The 21,097-nt window shown below is 35.3% G+C and overlaps 1 protein-coding gene across 5 annotated transcripts in view; it reads left to right on the top strand.

The window, feature by feature from the left end:
- The window catches only part of SGCZ (sarcoglycan zeta), a 453,475-nt gene that overhangs the window by 369,901 nt on the left and 62,477 nt on the right, over positions 1–21,097 (top strand). For all 5 annotated transcript variants that reach the window (XR_011738777.1, XM_065837213.2, XM_071807535.1 and 2 more), the window contains one exon: positions 11,472–11,559. Coding sequence is in view for 4 of the 5 variants with exons in the window: in XM_065837213.2 (XP_065693285.2) it covers positions 11,472–11,559 (88 nt within the window). In the remaining variant the exon portion in view is untranslated. The remainder of the gene's footprint in view (positions 1–11,471; positions 11,560–21,097) is intronic.

The raw sequence follows: 21,097 nt of genomic DNA, 5'->3' as shown, positions 1-21,097 counted from the left end.
TGTGTAGGAATGTTTGGGGTTTTTAACCTTAAAAGACTCTCTTCTACCTGTCGTGTTCAGGATAATGTAGGTTTTGTATTGATTTTTCATAGCTTACGGTGAGAAAAGATACATAATTTACTAAAAAATAACAATTCATATGAAGATCTTGTAGTTTGTGTCTGGAGAACTGGAAACACAGACTATTCTGCCTTACTTATTAGGTGTTTGCATAGCTATTCAAAAATTGAGGTGACTATATGAACCAAATAGGTATGAGGCATTTTAATTCCTTTTTATGTGAGCAGTCTTTGCTAATGGAGGTTTTTCTTGTTGTTTCTCAATATGAGATAACCACACCCTTCTCCCTCAAGTGGGAAGAAAAGTTGTTAGGAATTGCGTGTAGCATGGAGGAGGAAGAGGACATTTTACCGATGCAGTATCACCTAAGGAAGTCTAATGACCGAAAAGAGAAAAGAATATGAAATAATTAAACTTCTCCTTATGAGAAGATAGGATACTGAAAAGAAGACTGGGACTGACCACAGGGCATATGGAAAGGTGTAAGTCATGTTTCCATAATTAAAAGAGCAGAGGTAAAAAAATAAACTTTTCTTGCTCTCTTAAAGCCAAAGAGTATGCGGAAAGTTATCTGACTCTTCTAGCTATACAGCCAAAACTGAATTTTCTCAGTAACAACACAGATGTTACTTTCATGAAAGAAATGCTGCAAAGACATTTTTGGAATGAATTCCTGTGCTTAGCAGCTGATAAACTACACGCTGAGATCTTTACCATAAGTGTTGAAGTCCTCTACCTTGGGCTATCATGATCAAGATGCTTTCTGAAAATTTAGAGAAGTATACTTTTCATAATAGGCATTACTAAAGGTAATCAGTGAATTACCTGTAATTGCCATTCTTATTCTTCTTGATGCCTCAATCAAAGCCTTATTACACCTCTTCCTAATCATCCATGGAATTCATAGTGCTTGGATCAGGCAAGTGCAATAATGAAGCCTGAAAGCATCTAACAATTGATATAATAAGCAATGGAGGCATGCAAGGGAAGACTCAGTGAAGTTACAGTATTAATATCCCCTTTTCCATTAGGGTGTTTCAGAGTTTATTTGAGATATATGTGCTTCTGGTTATTTAATACAGCAACAGTAGAGAGAAATAGCAATGCAGAAAGCGTTGAGAAGGTAATTAGGGTCCAGCAGTGAGTGATCTTCTTGAAGGAAGGCTTATCAGGAAATATCAACATTGTAGAAACTAATATAGATATATGAAGAAGCAAAAAATACAGATAACTATTTGTGCTGGTTTGACTGACCTTACTTTTTCATAGCTAACACGGTCATTGTTTGGACTTAGTTTGAGAACAAGAAGATAACACCCTGGGGCAGAGTTAATGTTTTTAATTCCTCTGGTCTGAGAGCCAAGGATGTTCTGAGGGCTCTGGCAAAATGTGGCTAGTAAGGGGGGCATGGATGGGGCAGAGCTTGACTGACATCCAGACTGATCAATGAGAGTATTCCATCCCATTAGCGTCATGCTTTATATTTAAGGAGAGTAGAGATCTTCTGGTCTCTCTCTGACTTCTTCATTTTCATTACTCTCTTTGTTGGAGCCGAGGAGTTCTGTTCAGGATTTCTGTTAGTTTGGCCTTTTGCCATCCTGCAATTTTGCAGAGGCCTCTGGGCCTTTCTGCCTTTTTCTTCTTTTCTCTCTCTTGGATCGGCTGTTGGGACCAGGTGCTGCTTCCTGGGACTGGCTGCTCAGTGTGGATGGAGTTCATGAGGAATTGCACTGAGTATCTTTTATTTTATATTCTATTTCTATTTATATATATATATACACACATATATATATATTTACTAGTAGTGTATTTAGTAGTGTATTAGTATTTTGTTATTTTATTAAGCGGTGTTTATCTCAATCCAAGTTTCTCTCTTTCTTTTTGATTCTTTCCCCTATTTGGGGGCTGGAGGAGGCGATGCATGAGTGGCTATCGTGGTTGTATTGCTAGCTTGGGTTAAACCACGACACTACTTATACTAGTAGTTATACTACTGCTTATACTAGTGGCATCATTTAATCATGGGTTGCCACTACCTTAATTTTCCATAAAAAATAAGTTTAATTTCAATCTAAAATAAACCTTCTGATTAAACATGTTTAAAATTAGTAACTAGTCTTGCCTTGCTTTTGTGTCTTAATTTTTATTTAACATACTAATTTTAATATGCACTAAATAGACTATTTAATATTTTTATTAATATCATGTCTTTCTTTGCTGCTCTGTCTGAGCTACAAGACTTCTGTATGTCTTGTAGACTTCTGCTACAATTTATGTGTTTCTGAAGTACTATTTTGTTCCTTAACCTTCCTTTAGAATTTGTTTATAGTTCTTCAGGTTTAGAATTTGAAAAGTTCTGACATAGAAATCACAGTGAAATAAAAACTGGTGATGTAAATTTTATTTCCATATAGTCATTTGCAAGATGCCACAAAATGGGAACCCAGATATGCTGGAGAGCTCATATTTTTCAGAACTGTTATGCAGATTTTTCCATAAGATTAGGTAAATATAATAGAATAAGTTTATTTTGGTTATATTTTAATTTTATCATTTTTTTTCATTTTTCAACATGTAAGCTGGTGTATATTTCTCTTATGCATCAAGTGAACAGGGGCTGGTGCACTTTTTTCTGCCATAGACATCTCAGGAACTAGGAATCTCATAAAAGATTTATAGGTATCCATGTTATCAGATTTATAGGTATCCATGTTATCAGACCACTGACTACAGCTTGCCTTTTTTTTTTTTTCTTTCTCTCAGCCCCTGAGTCTAAAATAAATGCAATTCAAATTCTGTAGAGAAATGCTCATTATATAGGGAATGGTGGGAAATTACTCTTAGATATGTAATATGCTTTGATTTATTTACATTTTCCTGTAATGTCTTCAACTTCTTCCTGGAGTTAGTTGCTGCTATATTTCAAGTTTTAGCTCTTCAATGTAAAAAGGCATGAAAAACACACTGTTGTTCCACTGTAATGGTATATCACGTTGACATCTGCACACAAACAGGAACTGAAAGACTGTTTTCCAAGATTTAAAATAGCATAACAGACTCTTAGATTACTGTTGAGCTTAACTTGAATGTAAAAAAATCCGTTCAATAACTGATATACTGACACTGTAATAAATGATGGTTTGAATGAAGTACAGTGATTCTACACTTAATGTTTTGGCTTTAGATTTTAAGACTTGCATTGGTTTTCTACATTTCTCCTAATTAAAGTTTTCTGGGGGCTTTGCAGCTTTGTAATATACAATTTTACTTGCTGTGTCACAAGCTTAATGACTAAGGAGTGAGCTTTGGGCATTTAACAAGCTTCCTCCAAATACTTTTGTAGACTTGTTTTATTTTGAATTGGGGTGTTTAAAACTCAAGTCCATTTGAAATTTTGTTTGATGTTTAAATCAGTTCCAGAAAAGTCATACCTTTTGTCTACTGTTTAGATGTCTGCTTCTGGTTTGTCACTAAGTTTTTCTATGCATGATTGAGTTCTACCATAATAAAAATTTCATGGTGCATTATACGAGGAAGTAAAACAAGGAGGTTATTTCTATCTGGAGGTTATAGCCATGATCACTGTGCAGCTTTACATATGCATGTGGCTCCTTGGAGTACTGTTTATGTTTCTCATTGGCTACACCTATCTTACTTTGAAAGGTATGACCAAAATTGTCTTCAGATTTATCATGAAGTTGAATGATATCTGTGATTGATTTAGCATATGAGAAGGCTGACATGGAAATAGAGCAGAGATTCAGAACCAAGATAATATCCTTCAATGAAGAGGAACTATCCAAAAAGGATTTTTCTTAAACCTTATCCATACCCTCAAGTATAATATTTCTTCAGTATCATCTAGGGTGTATTTTTTTTGTCAAACTATTTCCTTGTACTTTGTCTATCTGTCTTCCAGAGCTTTTAATTTCTTTGATGAGTCAATTAAGTGAGGTCTTTGTCCCTCCTTGATTTGGAAAAGTAGAGTTTGTATCTGACTGAAAGTGTGGCTCTACATCAATATGTAGGGTGTTTTTATCAAATCAGTTTTGACATAAAGTCAAGCCTGCTACTCATTTTAGCAGTGTGTTATATAAAAAAAAAAAAAAAAAAATTAATTTTTTTTCTGCTTGCATTTCATGACAATTTTATGTAAATCAGTCTTGCTATGGACAAAGAAAATATATTGACCTAAAAGTTCATCATAGAATCATCAAATGGTTGGACTAGGAGAGATCTTAAACATTATCTGGTTCCAACTCCCCTGCCATGCAAAGGGACAGCATCCACAAAACCAGGTTGCTCAAAGCCCCATCCAACGTTTTATTTACTTAAATACTTTTCCAAACCTCCCTAATGTACAAAACTGGTTTGAAAATAAACAAACAAACAACTGTTTTTCAATACCATTTTATCAAACCTTTAAGATATTTGGACTGTTTCCCTAAAGTCCAAAAATGCAAAAATGTTATATGTGATTTTGTAATTGGCAAAATTTATATTCTATATAAATATATATATATTTATTTGTGGCTATAAGCTTAAATTATATATATATATATATATATATTTATAAATTGTGACTCTCAAGTTAGAACAGACCATTAGGCAGGAACAAAAACAACTGAAATTTAAGGTTAAAATTTATTTGGGGAGTACAAGAATATAGAAAATAGTTAAAGTATCTAATTTAGATAGATCAATACTTATATTAACTCTTCTCATCTTGTAATTGTTCTGGAACAATTGGATAGTAAATTATTCACTTCTGCCTATTTGAAGTACCCCTATGTTGGGGACCCTACTCTCCTGACACCTCAGAAATATTCTTGAGGATATTCTTGTGAATATTGAATACTGGTAAATACTGATAAATAAGAATGGGCTCAAATAACAGAGTATTATAGAACCTTATGTCCTCTCACAAACTTCCAGCCGATAGAGTTGGCTGTTATAGAACCTTGCCTAGTTATTGCATTACTTTTTTACATCTATATGATACTGTGTGGAGGTCTAGAAACTTGAAGTGGTGTGCTTAACCATGGACAGGAATCAAATCATAAGAGAGCTAGTGCTTGCACTATAAGCTATGGGATGCATGTTGACACTACTCCTAAGAGTGTTCAAGTGGATGGTGTTAACTGTGTTTTGAGCATAAGTCTGGGATTGTATTCAATGACATAATGCAGCATCTTACTTAGAGTAAACTAATGTTGTATTAAACTAACTGGAATGAAATTGCTCCATCTAGACCCTTTCTAATTTAAGGGGTGCATTTTGGAAATACTCTTCAAAACTGAGCTAATTAGCTGGGATTGCCTATTTGAACAGTGTGCAAAAGGCACGAAATCTATCCAAAATATGTTAAAAATAATTGACCAATCTGTAAAAAAATGAAAGTTTTGCTATGATTGCTCATGCAGAACATTGTTTAGTAAAATGACTTTAGAAAGCAATCTATCAGACTTTCATATGCATACAGTAATGTGCTCATGTAATTCTAAAAATAATAGTTAATATGTATTAGTACTGCACTGTTATCCTTAAAACAAAACCAACCAAACAGAAAAACTGCATCTTTTTTTTCAAAAAAAAAAAAAATTCATTGTATTTATAACTGGATTCAGATTCAAGAAAGCTTTTTAAAAATATCCCCTGAATTAATTTATTTTTCCCTCTATGAATCTCTGCTGCAAACTTGTTCCAGATAAGAATTGACTATAGTAACATCATATTCATCTGCTTTGCCATTAATACACTACTGAAAAATTTAAAGCGGTAACATTTCAGGGCTTATATCAGGAGTCATCTCATACCCCCCAGGGGTGGGGAGGTTGGGTAGGGTCAGTAAGGGCTGGTGGTGCCCTCATGGCCCTGAGGGTATCTATCTACAATATGTTAGTAGCATATTGTTATTATTAAAAGCTCTATGTAACTGTAGAAATGTTCTTAATATGCGGCTTTTTTTTATCCACACTATAAGTTTTGAAATGGCATCACAAATAATTTACTACCTCTTTTCTGAAGACTACATTTATATAGCAGTGCAGAAATAGAAAGTTCAAGTGTTCTGTTGATAAGTGTATATATAGCCTACTACACTCCATATGAAATTATATCTGCCTTTTTAAAAAATAAATTATTAATGAATTAATAACATCAAAGACATTTTTGTGTCAATGTGTCATGTATCAGATATAAAGGATTATAGTCAGTACAGGATTTAAATCAGGAGAAATTATATTTGAGGTGAAAAATTCTTACTCTGATGCAAGTGATTCATGAAGGACTGAGGAAAAACACAGAAAGCTGCATTCCCTATTTTTTTTTTTTTTTTTTGCTTTAGGTGTTTTAATTTCAAAGATTTAACTTTTTTAAGAAAATAGATATTTTCAAGAGGTGAGATTCAGTATTTTATTTGGCACAGCTGAAAATGATCCCTATTAAGATAATCGAGTTCAGAAATCATTTCCAGAAAACATCAAGCTGACATAATCTACTATCTGAAATCTTTGTTCTTTTTGGTTTTTTCATGTGTCTGCAAAGCATGTTTTTCATTGTCCAGTAAATGGGCAGTATAGCTGAAGGAAAGCAACTTTGCACTACGGAGCTAGCTGCCATCAGTGTGCATGAAGAATACTTACAAAATCATCATGTGAACAGTATGACTTGTTCCACTTGAAAACTTTTCACTGGCTTTGCAGTGTACGTGAAATAACTCCTGTAAGTGCTTAACAAATAAAGGTAATCTCAGAGCAAATTTACGAAGTACAGTAACTGCCATGCTTAATTCATCACACATTCTTGGAGTTCAAGTTAGAATTATAAGGAATGGGAGAGAAGCCATGGTTGCGTGTGTGCTCTGCAGAATGAAGAAACAGGAGGGCAAGAGCTGAATTTCCATGACAGAAAGGGGGAGGAAAAAGGTTGAATCTTCAGTTACATTTTTTTTTTTTCATGTGCTTTGTAATGGAGGAAAATTTCATAATATAGATTTCAGACTGTAGTATTGGATTTTAGGGACTACTTTGCTCCAAGTTAGAATAATAATGGTAATCCAGAAGTGGCCTAAGTTTCCTGTACCTCAGGAAACTCCCTGTTCAGGTGTCCTGTACTGTAAGTTCCAGCAGCAAGAACGGCTTCTGAACACAGGGGACTGGGGCTACAAGTATGGCATGACCTTTTCCAGGAGTAGAAAGTTTGGGATGGGCAAGAGACCTGCTTTTTTTTTTCTTTTTTTTCCTCTCTTTTTTTTTTCTCTTTTTTCTTCTCTTTTTTCTCTCTTTTTTTTTTTTTTTTCCTCATGCATCCAGATTAGCACAGTGTCAAGAAATAACATTAGGTGATTAAGAACTTCTTCAAGGATGTCACTTGGAGTTGCTCACAATAGCTTTTACACTTCATATATAAGATTATTTTCTGAATATGGTGCATATTTGTTCCTGATATTCATAATACTGAGCTACAGAAATACATGGAACTTGTTTTATAGCACTACATTACTTTATTACATAGGAGGGAACATATTGTTTCTGTTCACTTCTAAATGGAAGATCTGATATAAGCTGTGTAATGTCAGCAACAGATAGATCTTTGCTACTTTTTCATTTTCATGTGTGTTCTTTTTTTGTTTTGTTGTTGTTTTGGTTTGGTTTTGGTTTTTTGGTTTTGTTTTATTTTTGTGGTTTTTTTGGTCAGGTATAACCTAAAGCTTTTTAAATTAAGTAAATATATAAAAATCATTTACTAATATAGAAATCTGGGGGGAGTTGTACTTTATCAGCTGTCAGGTGACATCAGCCTAGAAAATTATAGCAAGAAAGTAACTCTGCATGTTCCTAGGCTTGTCTGATATCAGAACAAATCTTCTTTACTTCCAAATACTTCCACAGTATTTGGAGAGCTTAATCATCCTTGTTGGTTTTGTTTTTTCCTATTCTTTGTATTTATTTATTGATCAAAACATTTTTTTGAATTTCCAATTTCCAGGAAAGCAGTAGGATAACACGTTTCTAACCCCAGTCTGGCATCTGAAGTATTTTGTGACTTATCAAGTTGTCGAGGGTTAAGATAGCGGGGTGACAATCAAACCCTGGCAGATGTATTGTTAACCTCCTCTCCCCGCCACTTCCCCCTTTTGCCCCTCCCTCTCCCCCCTTCCCACTCAGGACAGGCGATCGGGAGGGAAAGAAGGACAGAGAGAAGAGAGTTGGAGAAGTTAAAGATGTTTTACTAATGCTACTAATAAGAATAGAGAAAATAATACAAAATATACAAAACCAATCTTGTAAGTCTCAGCAACTGCAGAGCCAGCACCCAAAGTCCTGGATTAGACTCTGTAGCCAACCGGAGCTGGATTCAGTCTGTCACTAGGCCTCAGTTCGCAGGGACGACCAGCAAGGTCCTCTCCTAATGTTGGCCATAAGCAGAAGGGAAGGAAAAGGGACGAGATCCTCGTGATCTCCCACTTTTATATGAAGTATTCACGTGAATGGAATGTTATACACCGTTGGTCAGTCTCTCGATCATCAGTTTCTCGTTGCCCCTCGTGAGATGTCCATCCGTGCTTATCAATAAGTTTGCATTCCATTGCTAGGTTTAACCAAAACATGTGTTGGGTTCTCCAGGAAAATGCAGCTAATATGAAGGCTTTAGCTGACAGGCAAAAATTCACTAAAAGAGAAACTTGTTTTTTAACAAAACCAGGACACACGTCTATTAAATTACAAGCTGAAGTTCCCATCAACAGAGGACCAGATCTGGTGACCCAGGGATAAAATTATTCAACATTTTTATACTGTAGATATGTTAGTTACTGTTTATATGGTTGACACTCATCTCACTTAATACTCATTTAAAGATCTATAATTCCACTGATTTCTGCTGAGTCTTCTTAGTTGTGAGCAGACTACCTTTGAATGCCTTGAGCCTCTCTTTTACACACTCCCTGTGGAAAACAGAGGTGCAAGTAAACAGTGTAGACAAAATACTGGACTGCTTAAATTTATAGGAGTTTTGCCACTGGGTTTTCTTTAGTCCAGAATTAAGGCTTGCAGCTCTTTGTTTCATGTCCAGAAACCAAGAAATATAGATTTAAGTTCTTCTTCATCCTTCTTTTTTCCTTTTAAATAAGACAACCAAAGGAGAAGGAAGGTTTGGCTCACCTAATCTTTCATTATCTTGTACCTGAGAATTTGATACTCAAGATCTTCATTTACAATTAAAGCCTGAAAACTCAAGAGGCAGATTTTAACCTGAGAATCTTTTTAAGTACTTTCCTAAGGTGAAAGGAAAGAAACCTTCAGATATGACTTTGAACAGTGTTGGAAAGTGTAAATTACCAAGCCCTTAGCTGAGCAGGAAAAAAAGAAAAGGCATGTAGTACCCTCCCTCACTAATGGTAAGAGTATTCCAACTGAGAAAACTCTCCTCCAAATACTGACTAAGCAAAATGAAAAGGGCTCCTTAAAAATATACTTTGACCGTGCAGCTGTCTATCAGGACAACCTTCTTTCCCAGAGCAGCAGTTGCCTGGACTAATGATCTTCAAAACACCATAATGAAAGTGGAAATCAAATCAAGTGTTGAGAAAAAGGTCCTTAGCAGCTGCTTTTGTTGCCAGAAGCTCCCTTGATTGCATCATATGCTTAGCTCAAATCAGTCACATTGAACACAAAGTCTCACTGATAATTATGGCTTTTTATCTAGAAAGATGGACAAACAGCGACTTTCATCTGCCAGATTCTGTGATGCAGAGCTAATTGGCAGGATGTTAGAGAGGTCATAGCATGGTCTAGTGAGAGATGAAGCACACCTGAACTCTTACAAATTAGCTCAGAATAATTTCAGACTTCCAAGGGAATTGACTACCATTAAAATTAGTAATCACTATGAAAACAACTGGGAAGAGTATTTTTTGCAGAGGAAAGCCCTGGGTTCAAAGGAAAGGGTTGTAAGGTATAGAAAATTTAAGTGAAAATCTAACATATCATTCAGGTAAAAATAAATCTATACATATAGCTCCTTAACTCCTTTCATTCTCTTTTTAAAAAACTTTCAGCAGTAGGAAGAACTGATATATTAAGTGACACACATGCATGCATACACACCTGCACAAGAATTCTGTCTAAGTGATATGCTCAATCTAGGAATGACCAATAATGGATGCTCAAGGAAGAATCTAAGAAAAGAATAAGTATATAATAACTCAGAAATATTTTCCTAGCCCTTCATCATTCCTACCTTAGGCACTTCCCCAGCTATCTCTGTGAGGTGTTTTAATGGTGTTGGATAAGTTTACCTAAGCATAGGTAGGTGCTAGCAGACTGCCAGAAGCATTAATATGCCCGTGGTCTCACTGTGAGCTTCAGGGTAAGAACACTGTGGTAGCAGGTGATTCCAGGCAGGAAAGTGCTTCTCTGCAGCAGCAGCCACCATCATAGTTTTCCCTCCCCTCCTGCACGCACCTGCCTCCAATGAAGGTGTGATCAGTAAGCTCTTTGTGGTTTTGTTTTTGTTTTGTTTGATTTGGTTTGGTTTTTTAAGCTGTATTCCCCTTGACTCTCTATTGAAGCTCTTCCCCTTTCCTGTGAATTTGTCCTTCCCTTGGAGGTGTGAATTTGGCTCCTCATTTTTCAGGAAGCAAAATTAAATTCTCTCTTCATTTCTGAGATTCCTTAAGCTGGATTTGGACATGGGATATGCCTACAAATATATATGTAAACATTCCTCAAATTCTTAAAAGTAATAGGAAGCTGATAGCAATGTAGTTATGCTGCAAATTTACACTAAAATATTAAGATTGTACTTAACATCATACAGTGTTTGGCTTCGTGCTACATCAGCTTGATCACTACCTGTCAGATACTGTTGACAACGGGTCAGCCTTGTCTGTTACATGACTTCGCCTTCCAGTGTTCTCTTTCTTTGTTTTTTGAGAATAATGATACTTTTTACCTTCAAATAAATGCATGGCTCTGTTAGTAAGGTTTTAGTAAACGCAATCCAAGTACTATAGATTGCACAGATTAATAGAATAATGTAGTATAGTGTGAGTTAGGTACTTCCAAAAGTATATGTTAACAATACATGGAAAAAGGCTAAATAAACAGGTTTGTGTTAAGGCTTGTGGAGTTTGGAACATTGTAATATTGTCAGGAAATAAAGCCCAATTTATATAAATCAACTCTAATTTCTAAGGCAGGGATGCTATGCACAAACTAAGTGTTCTTGTTATATTGTCATATAAACAAACAAACAAACAAGACTTGTAAAATTATTTTTGAGATTGTTTGAAAGGCTGTTATATTTGACACAACTCCTCTCTCAGCATGCATGCTTACATTTAGTTCTAACTTAATTCTACCTCAATTTTTTGTTCTCTCATTTGTTGTCTTATACATGTTTCCCAGGATAGCCCACTGGTCTTACAGTCTGACAGAAATGTAACAGTGAATGCAAGAAATCACTTGGGACAATTAACTGGACAACTGACAGTAGGTGAGTGTTCTTTTTTGACTGTTATGTACATCAGTTTAGCGTTATTAATAGGTCTCATCAATGAACATAAAAGATTAATTATTACTAAATAGTCATAAAATCTCATCACCATACTCAAACAAAAAACAATGCATACAATGGATTTTAAGAGCGTGATTCAGCATTAGCTGAAGGCAGAGAAAGTAGAAATGCATCAACAGTTAAAACATAGCTTAATGAAAAACAATTACTTTTGAGACAACTGTAACAAAACAGACTAAAAAAAAACCTCAGCAAAATATGTTTTAACAACAGTTTCAGTGGACAAATAACCAGCAGTCTTCCACTATTTGTCCCCATTACTCTTGCAGTGTATTTATATCAGCATATATTGAAAACAGTTGGATAACAGTATGGGAGGAAAAAAAAAAAAAAAGGAACAAAACTAAAATCCAAATGCTTTCCTAGTCACTACAAAATTTAAATGGAAAGTGATCATGCTGCCAGTCATTCACTAAAATGTATGATATTTTGCAAAGTATAGCAAATCAAAGTCAAAGTTCCAAATGGAAATAAAAAAAAATCATCTACTTATCTGTTCCACTTTTTCTGCATTTTTTCCCTGCTTTTATTACGTTTACCATGTTATACTGCATTTTTAACACAAATCATACTTATTGTGTTAGTAAATAGGTTTATAATAACTTTATTAATATTTTCAGTACTAGAGCAGGACTGAAGATATTAGTTTCTTTTTAAGAATATTGGCCAAAAATCTCAGTACAAAGTGATGTTTTACATCTGCTAGAAAACAATATATATTGACCAGGAATGGGATGAAAAATATACAAACATATGTGTAAGATACTAATGCATATATAAATTTGAGGAAAGACCCCTTAGACTCCACGTTTTTTCATATTTTTCACTTTACTTCTGAATTAAGCTGTATTTTATCCACTCCTTTTCCTCATGTGCTGGGAATATGCTCACAAACAGTTAAGTTAAACTCTAATTGTAATCTACAGTGATATTTTGTATTGGCTGGAGACAGTGGCTTCAAGTTGTAAAAAATCTTTGACAAGTGCATACAGAGTGACACACCATCTGCACTGATTTCCCTGAATGACCACATTAAATGAGTGTGCAAAGGTAACCAGACTTGTTTGCAGATAAAGATAACGAAAATTAAACCAACACCTGTTCTAGCCATATTGTATTTGCCCAGCATGTTTATGGAATGCAGTTCTGTTTCATCTAGTAGATGTATTATTAAAACCTTTCACTTCAGATGGTAGTTGCTAAAAGATGGGTTGCCCATGGCAAATATCTGCATTGACTGAAATAGATATGATATTTTGATTGCTGACAGCATTTCTGCTAAATAAATGCAGCACTGAAAACGTATGTGAGTGTATTGAGACTGACCTACTTAAAGGTGTCACATGAGAGGTTAACATTGTAAAAACACAAATGCCTGAAGAAAACGTGTTCTTACGTTACTGTTATTAGAGTAAACACCTGTAAGCTTCTTGGTGTGCAGCTGGTGCAGAGCATCTGGAGAATGGAATTTTGCTAAATTGCAATATTGTATTTACGTTATTTCTTATTCTTTATCTTCCTCTTCTTTTTCATAATGGCTATATATCCTTAATTTTTTCTTATGTTCATATAAAAAAAGAGAATGACAAATTTTTGATTTTTACCTAAGTAAAAGCATGGAAACTTTTGCTCAGAGAGGTGAAAATAGCTGTAAATATGCTATTGGAAAGTCCCTGTCTTTTTCAAAAATGTTCTTTGTCCCTTCACTGGTGCTGCACACTGAAGCAGCTGTGTTTGTGGCTGCCCAGTGAAAAGGGATGAAAATAAATAGTGGAGGAAGCAGAGAGGAGAAATATTTTTAAACTACAAAAAATCATTATGCCTTCAGGAAAAAAAACTCATTAAGAACTTTGAAATGCTTTTATCGGTTAACTTATTTGAAAAGTTGAATAAAAATATTAAAATAAAAAGAAAGCTACAAGTTTATATGTATGGCAGGAAAGAAAGAAGGATGTCCATGCATTCAGATGGATGATAAAGCACTTCCTATACATGTGATATCATTGGTGTTTTATCTGTATTTCACAGGACATAAATGACGTTACATGGCAAAAATAGGCTGATCTCTAGTCTTTGACATTCAAATTGCTGGTCATATAAAAATTTAGGACAACTAAAAATTCTTACTCTGGTATTTGAAATTGTGCCATTAAAGACTAAGCCTTAAGAGCATCTAATTAAAACTGCAACTGGAAAACAGATAAATGTAATGAAGTGGGAGTGGGACTTGGAGGAAGAAGGCTATATGATCACCCAGGAAGATGGAAAAAAATTCCAGTGAAACTCTTGATAAAAGTTATTTAATTCTGTGACTGAATATGGAAGAAAAAATATTTCTGTATAGTGCATTAATAAGATATCTTGGAACACATGCTAATCTAAGAGCAGTGAAGAAAAAGTATATTAAAAAAAAAAAAAGAAAAAAGCTGAGGGTACTGGATGATTCAGTGGTTACATGTTTAAATGGTGTTAAGTCATAGAATCATATAATAGTTTGGGTTGGAAGGGACCTTCAGACATCATCTAGTCCAATCCCCCTGCAATGAGCAGGAACATCTTCAACTAGACAAGGTTGTTCAGAGCCACGTTCAGTCTGGCCTTGAATGTTGCCAGGGATCTACATTGGTCCAGGTCTTACAATACGTGGGGTGTATCCTTTATTACAGCACAATGTATTTATGCTGACACTGAAAACTGCACAGAGAGAAAGCCACAAGTGTAGCAATGCTTTCTGTTGGGATCTATACTAACTGAGCTGGGAATGTTGGCTTGTGCTCCAGTCTATGCATGACATATGGTCAGGAAACTGCCAAGTTTATAGCTGGATCTCCGAAAGGACTTCACAGCCTTCAGTTTTCAGACATGCCATTTAAGACCAACAGAGCAGATGTAGCACAGACATGAAGAACATCTACAGAATAAAGATGATATTCCATTGATTTTTGTATCTAACCTGGATAAGGACAAATAATCACATCTTTCCCAGTGCTTAGCAGTACCCTTTGGGTTATACACACAACCTTTTCTCTCTCTGTAGTCAATGTTTGCATACTTTAAAGCTGTATGGGAAAAGATCTACTTTTCTGCCAACCTGAGAAATGCACTATAGTTGTACACTTCAAGCCAGAAGTCTGTTGTCTCCATGCTGTCTGCACAGATCATCTACACCTCTACCCGGTTTTGAGTGGAGGACATTAGGCTGACAAGTGCTAAAGGGATCAAAATTAAATATGACTCAAAAGAGACATTTGAAACCCACATGTGCACTTACTTTGCCAACATTTTTTCATGAGTTTTTTTTTTTCTTGCTGCAATAATTTCATCTGACAGGTATTTCTGCTATTGTTTGATCCTTCTCCATCCATAAAGATCTCTAGGGATATCTGAAATGTACAAAAAATGTGTATCTCATTTTTGCTAAGCTTTGGGCTCTTTAAGACAGAATCATAACTCTCATAGAGGTCCAGAGCTGTGCAAGTCACAGCTTTAGAGAGCTCCTGAACCTGTAGCTCCACTCACCAACATCTCTAGAGCCATGCAAATTGAGAAAAATTATTTATATACCAATTGAAGTTATATCACACTTTTGCTATTACTTTTTGAAAATAGCAGGCAGATGTGTAGTTTTCAATTACAGCACTGGTAAATACTGATAACAGTACTATAATAATACGCTGTAATAGCTATAGTTATTCTTACAACTTGCAAAACTTGATGACATTTTCCTTCTGCCACAAAATTTGTGTATTGTATTTGAGATTATTATTTTCTTAAAAATCTGCATGCTTACTTCTGTCCCACCAAGACTACATGGAGTATTGTGTAACTATTAGACATTCGAAACTACAGGTGTGTCACCTTGTGGGAGTGGAAATAGTCCCCTTCATCATTCTTACCTAAATCACATATGCCAATCACCTGTGCCTACATCTACCTCATCCTGCTGCCCCTTCACTTCAGAGGTGATCAAAGTAACTCATTACCTGTCATGTTCCCTTTGCAACATATAGATGTCAAAGATGATCTGAAGGAAGAGATATTTCAAGTATTCTTGCATTTAGAATTACCCATGGTAGAACTTGTAATATGTGTGTACATGTTGTTCTACATCTTTGATATCTATTGTCAGACATTTGCTTATTTAAGATTATTATGAACTTGAACAAAGTATCCATTATGACAATGGAAGAAATAACATGTTTAAGTAACAAAGGACAAAAAATGTTTCTTTATTTTTTAGTGTTGTTTGCATGCATAGTATCCTAATTGTTGCAGGAAGAGGGCAGTTTCAGAGCGGTCATACACATATATCCTTACCTCCCATCAGGAAAATGGAACAAAAGGGCTCAACTCCTCTTTCTTACCTGTATGGTTGTTCTTGTATTGTCAATAGTAGGGTGCTGGGAAGAGAAAGGATGATGGTGCTTTACAATCCATGTTTCTACCTTTTAACTGCGCAAATATGGAACAGAACTTAATTGTCAGGAACATATAAAATAAAGCCTTTCTCCTTTCCAGGGAGGTTTGCCTACCTGTAGTCCCAAACTACAGTGAAATTTCAAAAATCTAGAATCTTTTAAACATACTACTAGTCTAATTTTCATATTAGAACAATTGTTCTTATAACCATTGTGGTACAATAGGATGATGAATATTGTTAAGACATGTTGCAAAACCAAAGTCAGGTAAATGAGTTATCCATTTCTCAGCGTTCTCTGAATTGGTATTGCTTAACTAAAATACAGGCTGAAAAAAAACTAATTTTTGTCTTTAAAATAATTTTAATGTGTGGAAATAAGAAATGTGGGTAATTCACTTCTACCATACCTAGATGAATTAGTAATCTAGTTTTTGCAGTGATGTACAAACAGGAGTATTTAATATTGAACTTCACATTGAATATGTAATACCTTAAAATCTTCTTTTGGGGCATTTTATCATTAATTAGACTCTTATTATTGTAGCAAAGGTTTATAACTTACTGTTAATGCACTCTCTCCTCCTTTTCTAATCCAGAAAATCAATACTAAATCTGTAATTTCTGTGCAAAATTTCTGGCATTGCTTACATTTTTTCAGCTGCTTTTACACTTCTGTGAAATTACTCTGTCCAATGTTTTCCTTTATTTTAAGTCAGTTACATGTCGATTCAGAAAATATTTAGATAACTTACACAGCAAAATATTATACATTATAAGTATACAAATTTTACAGTACAATGTTTCTTACCAAACTTTTATAGCCAGCTAAACCGTCTTTCCAAGTATAGGAATAGAAACAATTTATCAGGAGGTGAAAATATAGCTCATCTGCTAGTTTGTATACAAATCCATTGCCAGATCTTTTAAATGGAAGTAAGTTAACTTGCCTTTTTTAGTACAGGTAAGCTACTTTGTATTTAAATGCAGAGTTAAAGGACCTCTTTCAGCTTCATGGATCACTGCAGAAGGTACAACGGAGCAGTGTCTGAGAGGCCATATGATTTTACGTCCTCTCCTGACAAAGCATGTGAGATGAGCCAAGAGGCAGTCAGAAAGTGAGCCATGTTGTTCATAACAGAGGAGGGATGTCCAGCTGGAATTTGAGGCGCATCCTTTTTCACAATTTACAGTGCAATGTGATGTTGCCTTTGTTTGTGTAGTCCCTAGGAGTCTTTTTACAAACCATCTGCACTTAAGCAGGTTTTGTACTAGGAGTTCACATAAAATATATTCAGATATGCGCTTGCTGACTTTGTCTAAGCTGTCATGAGAATCTACTCCCTTTAATGATCTTGAAGTGCAGTATTAGGAAAATGTGAAGCTCTGAAAACTGTTCAAAACGTCATGTCAATCTCTTTGCCAGCACTTTGATGAGTCTGCCAAAGTAACCTTTTAAAAATTAATATTATTTATTTGAAAATAATCCATATTTCTCCTGCAATTCTCTATTTAAGTCATCTTCTAATAGTAGAAAACCTCTTGAATTGTTTGTTCAGATTCAGCATCAAGAGGCAGTAATTGTTAATGGACTAATAACTCTTTTCTGGTTTTTACTTCTATTTCACTTGTTAAATTAGTTTCATCATTCACTATGTTAATCTGCAAATGTACATTTGGCGTTCAGCAGATGTGAACTAAGGCTCTTGTGACTAGCCTTTGCATTAATTGGATTGAAAATAATACTTTTTTATATATCCATTACATAATTAACTCATAAAACTATTAAATATACTTGGTACCATTAGCATACCTATAGCAATCCACTTTTTGCTCTGAAAGAAAGAGATACGTTAAACAATACTTTAGATTTCTTTTAATCATTTAGGTAAATTTTCAATTTTTAAGCAATATCTCTCATATCATCATGATACTTTTATTATATGTTATGTGCAGTCATAAGACTACATTGCTGTGTGATATTTGATACACAATATGGTGTAAAATATCTTACATGTTACTTACGAATTGCTACATAAAAACTGTGCTATAAAAATAAAAATAAGTTGTTTCTCTGTCATTCATTAGGACTGAATGGTAATTCTTTCTGGCAGGTTTGTCCATTATTTAACCTGAAACCTCCTTCTTGAAATACAAGAGCATATAATGTCAGTTGATATGTCAAGAATTAAAAACTAAAAATTTCCCAATGAATAAACACAAATGCAAGCAGAAGTAGGTCAGCAACTAAATTCTATGCTATTTCTGTGTCATTGTCTTGGCTTAACCCCATCCAGCAACCAAGCACCACTTGATTTTGCTCACTTTCCCCCTGGGCGGGATGGGGGAGAGAATCAGAAGAGTAAAAAATTAGAAAACTCATGGGTTGAGATAAAGACAGTTTAATAGGTAAAGCAAAAGCCACACATACAAACAAAGCAAAACAAGGAATTCATTCACTACATCCTGTGCGCAGGCAGGTGTTAAGCCATCTCCAAAAAAGCCTGGCTTCATCATGTGTAATAGTTACATAGCAAGACAAACACCACTGCTCCGAATGTCTCCGTTTTCCTCCTTCTTCCCCCAGCTTATATACTAACTATGATGTCATATGGTATGGAATAGCTCTTTGGTCAGTTTGAGTCAGCTATCCCTGATGTGCATCCTCCCAGCTCCCAGCCTACTTGCTGAAAAGTCTTTGACTTGCTATAAACATTGTTTAGCAATCATCAAAACATCAGTGTATTATCAACATTTGTTTCATATTAAAACACAGCATTATACTGGTATTAGGAAGAAAACTAACTCTATCCCAGCCAAAACGCAGGACAGTGGTTATTGCAGGGGCAATAGTGCTTGTGCATTGTTGGTTTTAAACAACATAGCAAAGGAGGTCTATGCCGTGGATGTAAGATTCCTTGCTGTAAGTGTTGTCATCCTCACTAGAGTGTTATATATAATTTGATCCTTAAAAATAATCACCTTTTGTTGAATTATTTAAATGCTACATCAGTACTTCCAGAGTTGGAGTTCTGAGACCTCTTATTTCTGCATTCAGTATATTTTTTTCCTCTTTCTGCCTTCTTCAGACTAAAAGCTTTTGGCATTTGAGTCTTGATACAACTTTTCTTCTTTTCTTTTTCTTTCCCTCAGTCTATGCTCAGGAAGACTATTTCTACTTCACATACAAGGTACATCTCGTGTTAGTTCATATCTGAAATTGTATTGATCTGATGTGGAGAACACGTTTTCCTGTCTGTAACTGACAGACAAAAATAAAAACATACTTTGTACTTTTATAACTAGACTGATACTTCTTTCTGTAATATTTGTAGCGTAGACAAAATACCTTCAGGTTATTTTGTCTCTCTTTTTTCTAAGTTTATTCATCATTTATGTTTTGAAGGAATTTTGAGGTTCAATACCTGTTTTTCAATGTGTTTTTCTTTCCATAATGTAGACCTGGTTTGTAAAGGACAAGCACATGGAGGAAAACATTTCTTTTGGAACTCAGAATATGCATTCTTAAGTTTGAACTTTAGAAATACCCCAAAGCACGTGCAGCCATTGGGTGATGTGCTTTTTTTTTTTTTTTTTAATTCTGCAACTACTCCACGTTTCTTGTATATATTCAGTATAAATCTTAACTTTTGTTGAGCTGCTGTTATGAAATTAGACATTTTTTCTTTTATATGTGAAAGAGGTACGAAGCTGTGTCAGAGGATGTTTCAATTGGGCTTTAGGAAAAGATTCTTCACTGAGAGGCTGGTCAGTCACTGGAATATGGCTCCCCAGGGAAGTGGTCACAGCACCAAGTCTGTAAGAGTTCAAGGAGCATCTGGGTGATGCTGTCAGTCATGTGGTTTAGTTTTAGATAGTTCTGTGTGAAACAGGGAGTTGGACACAGTGACACTTATTGGTCCCTTCCAATGTGAAATACTTTAGGATTCTTTCACAATCGTACAGAATAAATCCATGAATCCATGGAGATGAGGAGGAGGCACAAGCAGCAGGTCTTCCTCAAGCAGCCTGCTGGAAGCCAGGCTCCAAGTGAAGCCTCAGGTCTCAGCTGCTGGCAGTTGGTGATAGCAGGAATTGCCAGGCACAGAGGGGACTGGCCATGTGCTGGCTTACCATAGGAGGGCCTTCAGAAAACAGCAGCCACAAGCCTCTTTTCTCATGAGCAAGCAATCATTATTGTTCAATATGCACTGTCCCTTTAGAGATGATGGGAAAAGGAGGAAATGCAACCCTAAATCAGTCTTTTCCAGGCAGTGATTGTGCAGGGGAGTGCAGCGGTGACCCAGTGCAGAGGGCTGTCCAATACGTCTAGGTATGAGCTTCCGCTCAGTGCCTTGCTATTTCATCTCAATGCTAACTTTGACTCCAGAGCATCTGTAGTGAGACTGGACATACCCTGAAGTAGATTTCATATATCAATGGCTATTTTGCCAGCTGTACAGCAGTTCTCCACTTACTTTTCATGTTTACAGGCTTTTTATTTGACCGCACTTATCTTACATGAACGTTTCTACTGTTTCTAGAAAATTGGCCCTGAAAATTTGGAAAAAGGATATTCTGTTTCAATTTTCAAATGTTTTATCCTCAATATTAAAATGTATGTATTTTTTCCCCCATAATAGATGACATGGAACTATGAGCAGTGGTTGGATTTGATTGTAGAAGTAGAGTCTTAGTGGGATGAGGTCATTAGTGGTTTGCATGGTGGTACAGAAGTGTTAGTGTTTAAACGTTAATCCATTGCCACCTGTTCTGCTTTGTATACCTACATGCTCTTGGCCAATACAGACAGCATAACTACTACCCAAACCTTCAGAGGAGGAAAGAAGTAATTTCCTTTTGTAGGAGAGAGATGCCAAAGTTCAAAGAAACAGACATTATCCAGAGATATTTAAGTAGGTTTTGAGGGATACAGCACACATTATCAAAATATGGTTCTAATTATTTGACTTTAGCTTTATCAACTGCTAATACTTAATTTAACTGCAAAAACAGGTGCTGTGCATGCACTGTGACATT

This window comes from Patagioenas fasciata, chromosome 4 (assembly GCF_037038585.1).
Source record: "Patagioenas fasciata isolate bPatFas1 chromosome 4, bPatFas1.hap1, whole genome shotgun sequence".
Classification (NCBI taxonomy): domain Eukaryota; kingdom Metazoa; phylum Chordata; class Aves; order Columbiformes; family Columbidae; genus Patagioenas; species Patagioenas fasciata.
Note: the sequence above shows the minus strand (reverse complement) of the source record. Positions and strands in the feature narration are given on the sequence as shown.